The following is an 18,692-nucleotide window of genomic DNA, read 5'->3' on the forward strand; positions in this document are numbered from 1 at the left end:
GGGGCAATCGCATTCAGACCCTCAAAAAAAGGGAGGCATTTTGGATACACGAGTTGGAGACTATGACACCCAGAGGTCCAAATAGGGAATATGATCTCCTTGCATTTTTATAATTAATTCTTTTCTCCCCACAGTGATTGATAGCAGGCTGGTTGCTTTATTATATTGTATGCGTTTATTTTTAGTATGAAGATACTGACATGTTGCTTTATCTTACAGAGTCAACTGTATTGAATATGATGGCACGAAAATTTTCACATCCTGATCCTCCTTCCCCTGGATCCCTACCCCAGTCCCATTGCCTTTAGTATTATTCTTTATCATATTTTCCTTCCCCTTTTGCCTCTTCATGTAATTATTTATTTATTTATTTATTTATTTTCCTTTTTTTTTTCCTTTTACCGCTTCTGCCTCCTTAACATATCCCCCATTGTTTAGGGCCAAACATTCATGCCGCTCACATACATTCCTCCTTTATTTACACATAGGTCCATTCATTTGCCCCTTCACGCCTCACCATTGTTTTATCTGATCTCAGATACAGGCCCACCAAGGTGGAACGCACCTCCATTACAATTCTTTCCCTGCTGACACGCACAGTGTCACCGAGAGCAGCGGCATGTCACTTCCGGTGACGTACTTCCGGTTCTCCGCTACTCAGCGGTCCCGCCCCTTTTCTATATCTTAGTGCCCTGAACAATGGCAGCACACATTGGAACAAGCGGTGGACACCGCGTTCTGCACATACAGCGCTGCCATTCACCGGTAAGATCCACTATAGGAGCTAGCCCTCCGTTTGTAGAGGTGACTTTTTCCCATGTCTCCATATCCATGTCTTTTTCCTATCCCCAGGCAGGGACCACTACTTCGGTCCACTTAGGATCCTATACACAATCTAGATGCACATATGGTATGTACATAGACTCTCCTATAACCTCTACATGTGCTTCATTTATGCATATATTGATTCCTCATATATATGTCATTGGTTTTCTCACAGATATCATTATAACTCCGGAAGAGGACTTCTCCAATTATAACTGCTATTCATGACCCTAAGGTCTGTTATACCAGTGGTCTTACCATACTACACAATCTATAGTTTTATCCTTTTGGGTATTCCTATATACGTATCTTTATAGATATATATATATATCTATCTACAGATATCTCCTACAATCCAGACTAGGAGCATTACGGTACTGACCCCTCTGCCTTGTACCACCTCTATGGGTTAGTTTTATATCCTTTTCTTTGACATGAGCATTGTACAGACCACTACTGGTCCAACATCATATATATTTTTACTCTAGTCTAGGATCCATATAGGACCTCATTCTGGTCTTGCGCCACACAGAAAATATTATTTCCAAAATATTAAGGTATGCTCTCTTTTTTATTCCTTTTTCACCTATCCCTTGACGCTATCCTCATTCCCTCTCCCATCCATCACTGTATATGCACATTATACATTAGTCTCTTTATTTTTGTTTTTACCTTGCTTTATGTTTACATTGTTGTACATTGATTATTTGTTATTAATTTTGATGTTACTGCAGTACACTGAAGAAGGTCAATGTCAATGACCAAAACGTTTGTTGTACAAGTGGCTGCCAATAAAATTTGCATATCATCAAAAGTTGAGTGCCAAAGTTTACTTCATATAGCGAGTGTGACAGTAGCATAAAAATTCATGTTGTCACGTTCAGGTCTGAAGAGTTGATGGCCAGTCCCAGGATTGCGTTGTGATCCTCATCCAAGTTATACAGTCATCTGACTTTTCCTTAAAGCATGTAAATTATAGTACTGCTACATCAAAGAAGTCAAATTGTTTTCTGGACTTTCTACAAGTAGTCCTATTGAATAATGCTGCGGGCAGCTTCTACCAAACTAAAGCAATGGTATAAAGCCACCAATATTTAAAAGAAATGCTATGTAGGCAAGTTATGTTCAGTGCTTTTGCCCCTTCAGTTTTCTTAATTGCTTTAAGGAAAAACAAAGAGGATATGTTCACAGGCTTTAAGCGGGTGGAAAAAAAAGAGGTCAGAAAACAATTGATAGACTCTTCTTGTTTATATGTGTATTGTAAAATGACATTATTGTTCATATGTTCTGGCTTTTGAGCATTTTGGAATCACTTTATGTTTTGTAAAGCACCTGGTGGGAAAAAGAAAGTGAATATCACTTCTAAGTGTCTCCTGATGGAAAATTCTCCAAACCAAACATTGTCCAAAAACACTTTAGGGAAAATTAACTACAAAAACACTTGAAACACTCTCCAAAACTGCTTTGCGAAACGCTTGACAATATGAAAACTCCTTCAAAAATTCCCAAAAGCAGGAGAGTTTGATAAAGCGGTTTCCACAGGAAAACTCAGTATTTTTGACTGCCTAAAAACAACTCAGTGTGCACATACCACTAATTCAGCTTTATCCTTATCATTGTATGGTTGTCCGATGCCATTAATCTTGCATCATTGGGGCCTCACATTTTGGAAAATTGAAGTGATTTCCTGTACACATCAGCTAGCTTTTCTTGAATGTTAGTGGATTTATTTCTTCTACAAGTTAAACCTTTTTCACACTTCATGTATGAGTTCTTTCTGTGAAAAACACGGATAGAACTTGAACCCATTTTAATTTGTGGGGCTGTTCACATGTTCGATTTTACTCTTGCGTTTTGGATCAATCTCACCACTGCAAATATATGGGTCTATTAAAAATCGGACAGCACTTGGATACCATCCCTGTGATGTCCATTTTTCAAAGGCTGTTTGATAAGAGATGCTTGAGTTTTTTTCATCTGTAAAAAGTGACGAAACTATGACCAGAATATGCTGGTAAAATCTGACATGCCATTGATTTTTCTCATGTGCAAAAACAATGGTCTGTGTTCTATCATTGTATATTTTTTATCAGAATTTCACTAGAGTTTGGTCCGAATTACAATTTTTACCATCAGAGTTTAGTGAGAGTTGAATCCCTTTTTCTTAAATTAAAAAAAAGCACTAAAAAGGTAAAGAATAGACACCACACAAATGGTATCCGAGTGCTGTCTGATTTTTTTTCCACAGACCCTTAGGGTATGTTTCCACATTCAGTATTTGCTATGGATTGGACGCTGCGTATAGCCACAACGTCCAATCCGCAGCATCCAGATGTTACAGTATAGTGGAGGGGATTTTATGAAATCCCATCTCCACTATGTGTTCAAAGACGCATCCAGCAGCCCTGCGTATACGCACATGCGGCGCGTCTTTCTAGACCGCAGCATGTCCATTTATCTTGCGGAGACAGTCTCCGCAAGATAAATATCACAGTCTATGTATAGGATGCGGTGATTCTGCATGGTTCAATGAACACATGCGGAATCACCGCATGTACAAAAGCCAGTAGCGCTTTGGGCGGAGCTGCGTCCAAAGCGCTGTAAATACGGAACATGGAAACATACCTTTAGAGTTGCATTAGTAAGAGTGATTTGAGACCTGGATCAAAATTGGACATAAAACAAATATATGACTTGTATGAGAAAAAATCTCAGACTGTTCTTGCATATGAGAAAAATTATTGATGTCTAAATAAGGCCTAAGCCAGAACCAGAAGTGGGACGTAAACATAGAAAAAGTATAATGGAACGATTTGTAATTCTTCCTTATATTGAAACAACTCCTGGTTTTGGCTGAAGTTGGTATTGGTGAATATTTTACAAATAATGTATTAATTACTTTACAGGTTCCTTTTTCGAATTGTTCCAAGTCTTGTATTCCTGGGAAGTTTAGAAAGTATTCTTACATAAGCTGCTGCTATGAATGTGTTCTTTGTGCTAAAGATTATTACTCACCTATGGCTGGTAAGTACTATGCTAACAGTCTTGAACTGAACTGCTTTAGCTTCTAATACTAGCCTGATTTCTCAGTTTGTTTACCATGTACAATACAAGTAAAATAAAATCCTCATTTAATCAATAGCTCATTTTCTGTTGACACATTCCCCTGTGGCATCCTTTAAGACACATACAAACTTTTTCACATACAGTGGAGAAAATAAGTTTTTGATACACTGCCGATTTTGCAAGTTTTCCCACCTACAGAGAATGGAGAGGTCTGTAATTTTTATCATAGGTGCACTTCACCCGTGAGAGACAGAATCTACAAATAAAAATCAGAAAATCACATTGTATGAGTTTTACATAATAATTTGCATTTTATGGCATGAAATAAGTATTAGATACAATAGGAAAACAGAGCTTAACCCCTTAAGCCCCGAGGGAGGTTTGCACGTTAATGACCAGGCCGATTTTTACAATTCTGACCACTGTCCATTTATGAGGTTATAACTCTGGAACGCTTCAACGGATCTTGGCGATTCTGACATTTTTTTTCTCGTGACATATTGTACTTCATGACAGTGGTAAAATTTATTCGATATAACTTGCGTTTATTTGTGAAAAAAACGGAACATTGGTGAAAATTTTGAAAATTTTGCAATTTTCCAACTTTGAATTTTTATGCCCTTAAATCATAGAGATATGTCACATAAAATACTTAATATGTAACATTTCCCACATGTCTACTTTACATCAGCACAATTTTGGAACCCAAAATTTTTTTGTTAGGGAGTTATAAGGGTTAAAATTGACCATCAATTTCTCATTTTTACAACACCATTTTTTTTTAGGGACCACATCTCATTTGAAGTCATTTTGAGGGGTCTATATGATAGAAAAAAACCAAGTGTGACACCAATCTAAAAACTGCACCCCTCAAGGTGCTCAAAAACCACATTCAAGAAGTGTATTAACCCTTCAGGTGTTTCACAGGAATTTTTGGAATGTTTAAATAAAAATGAACATTTAACTTTTTTTCACACAAAATTTATTTCAGCTCCAATTTGTTTTACTTTACCAAGGGTAACAGGAGAAAATGGACCCCAAAAGTTGTTGTACAATTTGTCCTGAGTACGCTGATACCCCATCTGTGGGGGTAAACCACCATTTGGGCGCATGGCAGAGCTCGGAAGGGAAGGAGCGCCATTTGACTTTTCAATGCAAAATTGACTGGAATTGAGATGGCATGCCATGTTGCGTTTGGAGAGCCCCTGATGTACCTAAACATTGAAACCCCCCACAAGTGACACCATTTTGGAAAGTATACCCCTTAAGGAACTTATCTAGATGTGTGGTGAGCACTTTGACCCAACAAATGCTTCACGGAAGTTTATAATGCAGAGCCGTAAAAATCAAAAATCATATTTAAAAAAAAAAATGATTTTTTTGCCCCCAATTTTTTATTTTTCCAAGGGTAAGAGAAGAAATTGGACCCTAAAACTTGTTGTGCAATTTGTCCTGAGTACGCTGATATCCCATATGTGGGGGTAAATGACTGTTTGGGCACATGGCAGAGCTCGGAAGGGAAGGAGCGCCGATTGACTTTTCAGTGCAAAATTGACTGGAATTGAGATGGGACACCATGTCGCGTTTGGAGAGCCCCTGATGTGCCTAAACATTAAAACACCCCACAAGTGATGCCATTTTGGAAAGTAGACCCCCTAAGGAACTTATCTAGATTTGTTTTGAGAGCTTTGAACCCCCAAGTGTTTCACTACAGTTTATAACGCAGAGCCGAGAAAATGAAAATTCTTTTTTTTTTACAAAATAGATTATTTTAGCCCCCAGTTTTGTATTTTCCCCTGGGTAACAGGAGAAATTGGACCCCAAACGTTGTTGTCCAATTTATCCTGAGTACGCTGATACCCCATATGTCGGGGGAACCACTGTTTGGGCTCATGGCAGAGCTCTGAATGGAAGGAGCGCCATTTGGAATGCAGACTTAGATGGATTGGTCTGCACTCTGCAGGCATCACGTTGCATTTGCAGAGCCCCTGATGTACCCAAACAGCAGAAACCCCGTAAGTGACCCCATATTGGAAACTAGACCTCCCAAGGAACTTATCTAGATGTGTTGTGAGAACTTTTAACCCCCAAATGTTTCACTACAGTTTACAACGCAGAGCCGTGAATATAAAAAATCTTTTTTTTTCCACAAAACTGATTTTTAGCCCCCAATTTTTTATTTTCCCAAGGGTAACAAGAGAACTTGGACCCCAAAAGTTGTCCAATTTGTCCCAAGTACGCTGATACCCCATATGTTGGGGTAAACCCCTGTTTGGGCGCATGGGAAAGCTCGGAAGGGAAGGAGCACTGTTTTACTTTTTCAACGCAGAATTGGCTGGAATTGAGAACGGACGCCATGTCACATTTGGAGAGCCCCTGATGTGCCTAAACAGTGGAAACTTCCCAATTCTAACTGAAACCCTAATACAAACACACTCCTAACCCTAATCCCAACGGTAACCCTAACGACACCCCTAACCCTGACACACCCCTAACTCTAATCCCAACCCTAAACCAAACCGTAAATGTAATCCAAACCCTAACCCTAACTTTAGCCCCAACCCTAATCCTAACTTTAGCCCCAACCCTAACCGTAACTTTAGCTCCAACCCTAGCCCCAACCCTAACCTAAGCCCTAACCCTAGCCCTAACCCTAGCCCTAACCCTAGCCCTAACCCTAGCCCTAGCCATAACCCTAGCCCTAACCCTAGCCCTAATCCTAATGGGAAAATGGAAATAAATACATTTTTTTAATTATATTACTTTTTCCATAAGTAAGGGGGTGATGAAGGGGGGTTTTATTTACTTTTATAGCATTTTTTTAGCAGATTTTTATGATTGGTAGCTGTCACACACTAAAGGACGCTTTTTATAGCAAAAAAGTTTTTGCATCTCCACATTTTGAGACCTATAATTTTTCCATATTTTGGTCCACAGAGTCATTTGAGGTCTTGTTTTTTGCGGGACGAGTTGATGTTTTTATTGGTTACATTTTCTTGCACGTGACATTTTTTGATCGCTTTTTATTCCGATTTTTGTGAGGCAGAATGACCAAAAACCAGCTATTCATGAATTTCTTTTGGGGGGAGCCTTTATACCGTTCCACGTTTGGTAAAATTGATAAAGCAGTTTTATTGTTCTGGTCTGTACGATTACAGCGAAACCTCATGTATATCATTTTTTTTATGTTTTGGCGCTTTTATACGATAAAAACTATTTTATAGAAAAAATAATTATTTTGGCATCGCTTTATTCTGAAAACTATAACTTTTTTATTTTTTTGCTGATGATGCTGTATGGCAGCTCATTTTTTGCGGGACAAGATGATGTTTTCAGCGGTACCATGGTTATTTATATCTGTCTTTTTGATCGTGTGCTATTCCACTTTTTGTTCGGCAGTACGATAATAAAGTGTTGTTTTCTGCCTCGTTTTTTTTTTTTTTACGGTGTTCACTGAAGGGGTTAACTAGTGGGAAAGTTTTATAGGTCGGGTCGTTACCGACGCGGCAATACTAAATATGTGTACTTTTATTGTTTTTTTTTTAATTTAGATAAAGAAATGTATTTATGGGAATAATATATATTTTTTTTTCTTTATTTAGGAATTTTTTTTTTACATTTTTTTACACATGTGGAATTTTTTTTTAAACTTTTTTACTTTGTCCCAGACATCACAGATCGCTGATCTGACAATTTTCGCAGCACTCTGTCAGATCAGCGATCTGACTTCCAGCGCTGCAGGCTTACCAGCGCCTGCACTGAGCAGGCGCTTGGTAAGCCACCTCCCTGCAGGACCCGGATGCAGCCCCGCGGCCATTTTGGATCCGGGGACTGCAGGGAGAGGAGGTAAGAGATGCTTGGAGCAATGCGAGCTGGTCTCAGGGAAGCCTGCAGGGAGCCCCCTCCCTGCGCGATGCTTCCCTATACCGCCGAAACACTGCGATCATGTTTGATCGCGGTGTGCCGGGGGTTAATGTGCTGGGGGCAGTCCGTGACCGCTCCTGGCACATAGTGCCAGATGTCAGCTGCGATAGTCAGCTGACACCCGGCCACGATCGGCCGCGCTCCCCCCATGAGCACGACCGATCGCATATGACGTACTATCCCGTCGGTGGGAATTAAGGCCCACCCCACCTCGACGGGATAGTACGTCATATGGGATTAAGGGGTTAATATTTGGTACAGAAACCTTTGTTTACAATTAGACGTCAGATGTTTCCTGTAGTTCTGGACCAAGTTTGCACACACTGCAGCAGGGATATTGGCCCACTGCTCCACAAAGATCTTCTCTAGGTAAAAATGTCAGACCTCTCCATTCTTTGTAGGCAGGAAAACTGGCAAAATCGGCAGTGTATGAAATATTTATTTTCCCCACTGTACATAAAAATACAGACAATTTTCATTAGTGCTTTTGATCTGGCTTTCATCAGTGTTCATCAATGTGTCAGTTTTTACCATCAGTGCTTTCCACTGGTGAAAAAATAAATACAAAACTTCTATTCATTATAATATTAATCACGGATAGCACATAGATTGCACACAGATACCATCTCAGTGCCGTCCATCATTTTCACTGACCCATACAGTAGACTTGTATGGATAATTTAGCTATATAACTGAGATCAGAAATGGATGTCTTTGTGATTTTTTGTGGACCACTTGTTATGAGAAAACCCAGTGATATTTAATCAGCCCCTCTGACTACTGCATACAATGACACAGATAGAACACATTTGTGATGCACAAATGTCTGAATGAGGCCTTAAATGGGCCTCTACCAGGACAACCCCTTCTCAATCACAATATTTTCCCCAGATCAAAAATAGCCTATACTCATCTTCGGCGCTAGCGCTGCTCCAGTGGTGTTGGTGTCTGATCTCCTGGGGCTCATGTGACATTGTTAAGTCACACGAATCCTCCAGCCAATAAGCGTCTGGTCTGCTTCACTCTCACCTCCTTTGGATGGAACTGATATCCAGAGGAAGTCAGACATCAGTAGCCTGCTCTCATGTCTTCTGGATGTCAATGGCCACTGATTGGCTGCAGGGCTTGCATGACATAAGAATGTCACACAAGACCCAGAAGAGCAGGTGTCGACATCACTGGAACACCACCTACAGTGGAGGGGAGTATTGGCTGTTCATATATTACATTGTACAAATATAGTGATTGAGATAGAGTTGCCAGAGTAATGGACAACCCCTTCAAGGCTCTGTTTGTACTACCATCATGGCTTCTATTCAGAAGGAACTATGCATTTACAACAGATCTATTTTCACACGAATCCTGACAGACCTTACTGACACATTTTGGGGTATGTCATATATTGGGTGCTGCTATTTTTGGTGGCAAAAGCAGAATTTGACACAATGCAATTCTTGCTGTTAAAAATAACTTCATCCCTGTTTGATAGGAAAGAATGGTACAATGAACAGAGCCGGAAGTATTGGTCCAGATTTTTATTACAAATATTGTTAAACCCAGTTACTCTGATTACCAGGAAGATAACATCTAATCTGTGGCACACATTATGAATGGGTGATCAGAGTGGCATGGTGGTTCTTTGTTCAGCTGTATGTGTTCCAAAATTACACATCTCATTAATATTTCTTCCCCAGATATGACTGAATGTCTGAAGTGTCCTTCTTGGCAATGGTCAAACAATGGAAGTGATCGGTGTACAAACCGGACAATTGAATATTTCGATTGGAAAGACCCGTATGCCATTACGCTGGTTGTTTTCTTGGCCATTGCATTTCTGCTTTTGATATTATCAGCAATTTTATTTGCTAAACATTTTGATACACCAGCAGTAAAAGCAGCGGGGGGCTACTACACCTTTTTATTAATGATATCACTGCTTATTAGCATGGTGAGCATTGGATTTTTTATTGGAGAACCAAACAATACCATCTGTAAAATCAGACAACCTCTCTTTGGAATTAGCTTCACCATCTCTGTATCTTGCATCCTGATAAATTCAATCCGAATCCTGATAGCATTTGAGTCTGCCAAAAAATGCAAAGTATTAGTTCAGCTAAAGTACCTGCCAGCGGTTATTATTATTGCATTAGGCAGTATTCAAGTGCTTATTTGTACACTATGGCTACTGATGAATGGACCTTACCGTCACGATTACATAGTGAATGACATCATAATACTGAAGTGTGATGAAGGGTCATATGCAGCCTTCGGCGTCATGCTTGGCCACATTGGGCTTCTTGCCTTGATTTGTTTCCTTCTAGCTTACAAGGGCAGAAAGCTGCCTGACAAATACAATGAGGCTCGATGTATCACATTCAGCATGCTGGTCTATATGTTTGTGTGGATTCTCTTTATCCCAATTTATATAAATACTACAAGTGGCATGTATCTTTCAGCAGTGCAAGCTGTTGCCATCCTAACCTCAATATATGGAGTCATATCTTGTCATCTTTTGCCAGGTTGCTACATCTTAGTTTTTAAAAGAAAGACTTGCACTCGAGAAAAATACCTGCAGAGTATCTTTTCTTTTTATAGAGCTAAAAGAAATATGCAGTCATTTTGTAAGGATAAAATAAAAATAGAGGTTCCTGCTGCTACTGTACAGCCATATATTGTACCTATCCAGTCATCTCAAGTGGCATTGGGCTCTTTAGCTGAAGCAAGGAAAAGACATTATAGCTGTTAGTAGAATAAAACAAATATCTAAAAAACTAAAAAAAATATTGATTTTTCTGGATGTGTAGTGCTGAATTTGCAATTATTTATCTCTTGGTTTAGTGCAATGTTATATTGGAGTCTAGTATTTTTTAGGGTATGTTCCCACAGTCAGTAAACAATGTGGGTTGGACACTGCGTACATCCACAGCGTCCAACCTGCAGCGTCCAGATGTTACAGCATAGTGGATGGGATTTCAAGAAATCCCATGCCCACTATGCCTGCGGATCACCCGTGGAGACAGACATGCGGCGCGTCTTTCCAGACTGCAGCATGTCTTTCCAGACTGCAGCATGTCAATTTATCTTCCGGAGACACTCAGTCTCCAAAAGATAAATCTCAGCCATAGAATAATAGAATGATTCAATGAACACATGCGGAATCACCTGTGTTCAAAAGCCGGCAATGCTTTGGATGCAGCGGACATGTGCTGCGTCCAAAGCACTACCGATTACTGACCATGTGGACCTGGCCTTAAGAATAAATGACAATGAAGTATATGTTATACCATTACTGCTTTATTCTGTAAATTATGTGTAGATTACATAGTGACTAGTGTTGAGCATTCCGATACCGCAAGTATCGGGTATCGGCCGATACTTGCGGGTATCGGAATTCCGATACCGAGATCCGATACTTTTGTGGTATCGGGTATCGGTATCGAAACAACATTAATGTAATAATGTGTAAAAGAGAGAATTAAAATAAAAAATATTGCTATACTCACCTCTCCGACGCAGCCTGGACCTCAGCGAGGGAACCGGCAGCGTTGTTTGCTTAAAATTTGCGCGTTTACTTCCTTACGTGAAGTCCCGGCTTGTGATTGGTCGCGTGCCGCCCATGTGGCCGCGACGCGACCAATCACAGCAAGCCGTGACGTAATTTTAGGTCCTTCAGGATTTTAAAATTACGTTCTGGCTTGTGATTGGTCGCGTCGCGGTCACATGGGCGACGCGACCAATCACAAGCCGTGACGTCACGGGAGGCTGGACACGCGCGCATTTTAAAATGCGCGCTTGTCCTGCCTCCCGTGACGTCTCGGCTTGTGATTGGTCGCGTCGCCCATGTCGAGGTGTACTTCAAAATGGACGTCCCTCATGGTTATATGACTTTTATGTTTCTTTTTTATCTAAAATTGTTAACCAAGTACATTTACACATAGTGTATTTATATAGGTTTATATGATAGCTGCAGCATATTTATGGACCTGTATATTATTTTAAAGGGAACCTACAATCAGGATTTTATACCCTCAAATTAATTGCATGTAAGGGTGAGTAAATACTTACGTTTCTTGTAGAAATCTGGTTTTACAGAAATCCATAGTTGAAATTGTATGCTAATTAGTTGCATGTGCAGTTTGTAAGTCTTGTACTTAGTTCTCCTGCCCTATCTCTCAATCAATGCTGAAAGTGCAGGTCCTACCCACTTCACTTGCAGTTCATTAGCATCCAATTTCAACTAAGGATTTCTTTAAAAATGAAAAATGGATTTCTACAAGAAAGGTAAGGATTTAATCAGCATTAAAATGCCTTATCATGCATGTCATTAGTTGGTGTTGTGCTCTCCTAAGCTTTGCTTTGCTACCTTATACACCGATCTTTCCCAGAAAGGTTTTATTATAAGCTAACACTGGATCCTATCTCTTAAACATTTCATTTTAGGCCTGACTTGGCATATGGAGTGGGGATCCATATTGTAATCACCTTGACGTGGTTAAAGAGATTTTATGTTTTTTGCTGACCGAGTACTTTCTCTTTTTATACGTGTAAAGCAATATTGGAATTCATGATTCATTAATCACAGTGTGCTGACGCACTATGTATGGTATGTATATTGGTAAAAGGGAACAAGTCTTGGGAGATACACAAGTAAATACTGATATAGAAGGATTAATATTTTCCTCTATATTCTATATTTTTTAGTATTAACTATTCTCATAGTCTTATATTTTGTTTAATATTTGTTTCATATTTTTCTTAAGTTTTGATATTTAGTCTAATATTTTCCTATTTCATATATAATGTTTTGAGAAACATTTTTTAACATAATCTCATATCATGGTTGGGAGAAGAGGGCAGCTGACGAAAATTTTTCAATGTCTGCAAATGATATAAGAATCTTGCTCACATGGTTAATATACAGAATATTTTATACTCACAACAATGTGGATTTCTTTTCTCCAGGAGCTTGGGACTGAGAGGGCTGAGAATCACAATTTGGCCTCACTGGTGATCCCGCTATCTGACTTTCAGTCAGAACAAAATGCTCGGTCACTAGATTTTACAGTACAAACTGCATAAATGATTAAATATTAGAGATGAGCAAAAACATTTAACGATAACTGAGTTCACTTTGAATTTCACCAAAAATTTGGATTCACCAGAAAGCATTTTTTTTGTAATTTGATACTCTCAATTGAAGCAAAATAGAAGCTTGCTGTCAACAATTTTGCTTAATTATTTTTAGGATCAGGTAAGGGTTAAAAAAATAAAATAATACATAACTCTTACTTTTCATGGCACCTCAGACTATGACTCGCTTTTCCCTTTAGCTGTGGTTTTCTCTTCAATCGTTCCTCTTCAACATCTTCACAGGGCAATGAGCTTTATGATGTTGCATGAGCCCAACTGAGTATTGGAGGTTGTCAATAGTGAAGGTTAAAAATGGAAGACAAGACTGCAGCCAGAGGGAGACTTTGAGTGTCACGGTGTTACCGCAACAGAGAGGAGCCGGAAGACCACAGTGTCTGATTGCTCTTACTCCTGCATTGAAAAGAAGCACTTCACCTTCTTTTTAAATGGTGTTAATTTATTTTGGTAGCACAGGGGTTAATCGGCCATGTTGGGAGCTCTGGGAGTCTGGGCTCTCAGCTGAACTCGATTAGCCACTCCTATCCCCTATGTAATCTGGGTCATGATTGAAACACATAGTCAGAGCTAGCTTATGCTACATGGCTTGGAGGAGAGGTATTTTGGTGCTTATGAGGAGTTTGGTGGAGTTATCTGTGACTGTTGCATGGGTTTGTAAGTGTGATAATTCCCTTCCCTGCTCTTATTTTAGTTTTTCCCCATCCTCCACTTCCCGATGCATTCCTTTGTTATATGTGAATGAATATTTGTATGCCTGGTATTTTCAGTTACCCTTGTTCGTGTTGCCTTGTTTGTCAGGTTGGTGTACTGCGGTGCATGGCAACTCCCCTCTTCCCTGGGTGGGGAAAGGGAAGGATTTCATCCTTCTTCCGCGCTAGATTTCTAAAACTTAACATGGACAAAACAGAATTCAATGTCTTTCCCCCATCTCACGCGACCCCCCAACGAACCTATCCATTATAGTAAACAGCTGCCCACTCTCCCCAGTCCCACAAGCTCGCTGTATCGGGGTAATCCTCGACACTGATGTCTCCTTCAAACCGCATATCCAAGCCCTTTCCACTTCCTGCCGCCTTCAACTCAAAAATATTTCACGGATCCGTACATTCCTAAACCAAGAATCTGCAAAAACCCTAGCCCATGCCCTCATCATCTCCCGCCTCGACTACTGTAACCTCCTGTTCTGTGGCCTCCCCTCTAACACTCTCGCACCTCTCCAATCTATTCTAAACTCAGCTGCCCGACTAATCCACCTGTCCCCCCGCTATTCCCCGGCCTCTCCCCTCTGTCAATCCCTTCACTGGCTCCCCATTACCCAGAGACTCCAGTGCAAAAGCCTAACCATGACATACAAAGCCATCCACAACCTGTCTCCGCCATACATCTGTGACCTCGTCTCCCGGTACTTTCCTGCACGCAACCTCCGATCCTCACAAGATCTCCTTCTCTACTCCCCTCTTATCTCCTCTTCCCACAATCGCATACAAGATTTCTCTCGTGCATCACCCCTACTCTGGAACTCTCTACCACAACATATTAGACTCTCACCTACCATCGAAACCTTCAAAAAGAACCTGAAGACCCACCTCTTCCGGCAAGCCTACAACCTGCAGTTACCACCGATCGACGAAACCACTGCACGACCAGCTCTATCCTCACCTACTGTATCCTCACCCATCCCTCGAAGATTGTGTGCACTCGCAGGCAGGGTCCTCTCTCCTCCTGTACCAGTTGCGGATTGTATTGTTCAAGATTATTGTACCTGTTTTAATTATGTATACACCTCCTCATATGTAGAGCGCCATGGAATAAATGGCACTATAATAATAATAAATAATAATAATAATAACATACAGAGGGCTGATTCAAAAGATAAGGCAAGGGAGGAGGCCCCTGCATCTTCACCTTCAGAAGTATCCCAGGCAATAGGGCAAGATAGACCACTCCTAGTGTTAAGGACAGGGAAGGTGCCCCTGGACCTGGGGCACCCGCCAGTTGAGTCGTGACATTGAGCCAGTGGATGACCATGCAGGGAGCTGATGCGCTAAGACAGTTAACAAGTGAGGTTTACTTTTTAAAGCTTCTATTTATTATGTTTTGAAGTCTGAATTTTATTTTTCAGCCAAATTTTAGTGAAACTGTCTGGCTAATTGCATTCTAACTGATTCACTCATTTCTATTAAACATATTTGTGGAACTTGATGAGACTGGTGTACTTACTTTAAAAATTAATAAAGACAGTTTCCCTTTGTAAAATTAAAATGAGCGATATAGTTGGATTCACAAAATGTGCATTTTAATTTAAAAGATACGTCCATTCTGCATGGATTTTCGATATAACTGCATAAGCTTCATCAGGCCAAAAAGATCCACTGAATAATGTATGCAGTTTGTATTGTAAAATTTGGTGATGGATTCACTTTAAGACTCAATGTGTACTAAGAGCGAAGACAGTGAAGGGTCGCCTGTGCTTGATGTATGTCTGAGCTCCCCAACCATCAGGCCCCACTCATATGAACACACTTATATTTACATGCATATTCACATTAGGAACAACATGTACACAAGCATTTCAGAAAACGTAATTTTTATTTTATGTGAGACATGCTTTAATTTTTTTAAGTGCCATTTTGCGAAACATGTATGGAAGATTTTCATTTGAGTAAACTTTTTAATGGATTTAATGAAGAAAAAAACAATCAAGCCATTTTTTACACCATTTATTGTTTACCATAAATCTGTTTACTGTATTGCACGGGTTGTTACAGGGATATGAAATATGTTGATGATATTTGCTGGTTTGTGAAGTTTATTTTTTAAAAGTGTATAAAAAAGTGTGATTAAATTATTAACTATAAATTAAAGTATAGAGAAACAAAGAGAACCTGCAACATGAGGTGTTACTGTTTCCCATCCCCACTGGATCCTGTACAGCTGAACCCATCACCTCTGGTGTGTGTTATCACACATTTTGATCCTTCATTTAAATCCTGCTCAGCACAATCAGATGCCAATATATAGGTAACCCGCTTTGTCTGTGTAAGAAATGAAGGAGACAGCACAACGCCCCAATGAACATTGATGGTCTACCCTTAAATTAATCCTTCAGTCTTTGTCCTAATAAGTAATTTAAGGAAAACCTCACTTTTATTTACATCCCCTCAATTGTAGTGAACAATTATGAATTTATCTGATGCACAAAAGAAGAAGCACTCTGTCATGATATATAGAGCGGGAGGTCGGTTGGCGGACGGCATGACACACAATAGGAAGCTAAAGAGGTGAGGAAGGCCCTACCAATTGGGAAATGAGGAATGGTCACCTCCTGCTCCAACCTGAGCCTGACCCTGCACTCCCCTAACACCCTAAGTGGGTCCTGCCCCCCACTGCCATCAGGAACCTCGTCCCTCGCTGCAACCTCACACTGCCCTGGCTAGTGCACTGGTCAGCAGGGGAGCTAGCCTCACCACTGCAGATAGTACAACACAGGGGACAGTGACAAACACGAGACAGACGAGGTAATAACACAACTTAGCTTTACAACTTCCTCTGCTGCAAAGTACCGCACAGCAGAATAAAAGCACCAGTATCATGAACTCACGAAGCCAGCTGATAAACCACAGCAGCCAGCAAGCTCCCAGCAAGGGAAACTGATATTAACCCCTGCTGGTCCTGAAAGGAAAAAAGCTTCATTTAAATCATAGTGAAACCAGAGCTGCCATAAATCAAAAAATGGATCGCAACACACCACTCCCATCAAAGTTTTTGTCCTCTTAATATATTGCAATTATCATGTTATACAGCACTGTGTACTTATAATTGCTCATTTTACTTTTATACCCAGATAATACTTCTGTTTTCCATTAGGTGTATATTATCATGTGATTAAAAACTAACTAGCTGATTCCCTCTAAGCTCTATGTAGAAGCAGGAGGTCAAGTTTCTCTGTACAAGTCATGAGTCACTGCAAAAGTCTATGGCGGGGGGGGGGGGAGAAATGGAGCAGCTGGGTCAGGAATTGAAGAGCGGAATGATTTTTGCAGGGATAAGAGACTTCCTGTTTCTACATAGATCAAAGAGAATAATTAACTGGGTAGAAAGGCAAATGAGCAAAACGTGCCATATAATATAATGATTTCAATATACTAAGAGGATAAAAACTTTGATTTGAGGGATCTGTATGCTTAAAACTTAAAACTTCAAAACAGAAGTCATGAAATTTGTTAACTTTACAGGAATTAACACAAAGTGGGATGAAAAATTACGATTTTATCAATAAAATATTTTCACAACGGGTAATATAAAACAAATGTACCCCGCAATTTATTGCGCAACTTCTAACTACAGCAGAAATACACCATAAGTGGTCAATAACTAGTGTTTGGGCACATGGCAAGGGTAGGAAAGCAAGAAGAGCTATTTCATTTTTGGAAGTCACACTTGGCTGGAATATATTGGAGATGGCATTTAATGTTTGCAGAACCCTGGAAGTGCAAAAACAGAAGAAACCCCCAGAAATGACCACCATTTCAGAAACTAGATCCCTGAAGAAATTAATCTAGATGTGTAGTGAGCATTTTGAACTCACAGGTACTTCACAAAATGTTATAGTTAGTGTTGAGCGATACCTTCCGATACTTGAAAGTATCGGTATCGGATAGTATCGGCCGATATCCAAAAAATATCGGATATCGCCGATACCAATACCCAATACCAATACAAGTCAATGGGACACAAGTATCGGAAGCTATCCTGGATGGTTCCCAGGGTCTGAAGGAGAGGAAACTCTCCTTCAGGCCCTGGAATCCATATTCATGTAAAAAATAAAGAATAAAAATAAAAAATATGGATATACTCACCCCTCCGGCGGACCCTGGACCTAGCGGTGTTAACCGGCAGCCTCCGTTCCTAAGAATGAGCGAGTGAAGGACCTTCGATGACGTGGCGGCTTGTGATTGGTCGCGTGACCGCTCATGTGACCGCTCACGCGACCAATCACAAGACCGCGATGTCATCGCAGGTCCTTCACTCGCTCATTCTTAGGAACGGAGGCTGCCGGTTGCAGCGGTTACAACCAGGGCGCATCAGAGGGTGAGTATATCCCTATTTTTTTTATTTTTATTCATTATTTTACACATGAATATGCATTCCGATCCCAATTCCCGATATCGCAAAAATATCGGAACTCGGTATCGGAATTCCGATACCGCAAATATCGGCCGATACCCGATACTTGCGGTATCGGAATGCTCAACACTAGTTATAGTATTGAGATTAGAAAACAACAAATTACATTTATTTTCCAATAAATGTTGTTTTAGTCCCAAATCTGCCATTTTTGCAAAAGGAAGAGAAAAAACTAGGAGAGAAAAGGAGTTCAACAGGGTCTTATCTGATGATAACGGAAGGGTAGGAAATGTCATAAGACTCACCTGGTGTGGTTGCACATGAGCAACATGAGATGGACACATAATACAGTTTCTACATGACACCGGTCACATATGGACCCATGGAATATAAAGAACAGGAAGGAGGTGTCATTCAATGCACTGCAGAAGGAAGCTCGATGGCAAGATGAAATCAATAGTATTTTATTGTAGCAATGAGAAAAAGTAGTAGATACTCCAGCTCCGAAAATGGTAAAAGTCTTTATTAATCCAAAATTTAAAAGGATAATCCAACACTCATCATGGACATGTAGGTGAAAAAAACATTATGGCTACGCGTTT

The 18,692-nt window shown here is 40.1% G+C and overlaps 1 protein-coding gene across 2 annotated transcripts in view; it reads left to right on the forward strand.

The window, feature by feature from the left end:
• Positions 1-15,833, forward strand: part of LOC143807690 (G-protein coupled receptor family C group 6 member A-like) — a 103,824-nt gene extending 87,991 nt beyond the window's left edge. The window contains exons 5-7 of one of the 2 annotated variants that reach the window (XM_077289521.1): positions 3,732-3,849; positions 9,510-9,763; positions 12,256-15,833. In XM_077289521.1, the coding sequence (XP_077145636.1) occupies positions 3,732-3,849; positions 9,510-9,763; positions 12,256-12,261 (378 nt within the window). In that variant the 3' untranslated portion in view covers positions 12,262-15,833. Of the gene's footprint in view, positions 1-3,731; positions 3,850-9,509; positions 11,377-12,255 lie in introns of those variants that run through there. The other variant, XM_077289520.1, reaches the window with a different exon arrangement.
• Positions 15,834-18,692: the final 2,859 nt, after the last annotated feature.

The sequence above is a fragment of the Ranitomeya variabilis genome, chromosome 2, assembly GCF_051348905.1.
Source record: "Ranitomeya variabilis isolate aRanVar5 chromosome 2, aRanVar5.hap1, whole genome shotgun sequence".
In the NCBI taxonomy this organism is placed as follows: Eukaryota; Metazoa; Chordata; class Amphibia; order Anura; family Dendrobatidae; genus Ranitomeya; species Ranitomeya variabilis.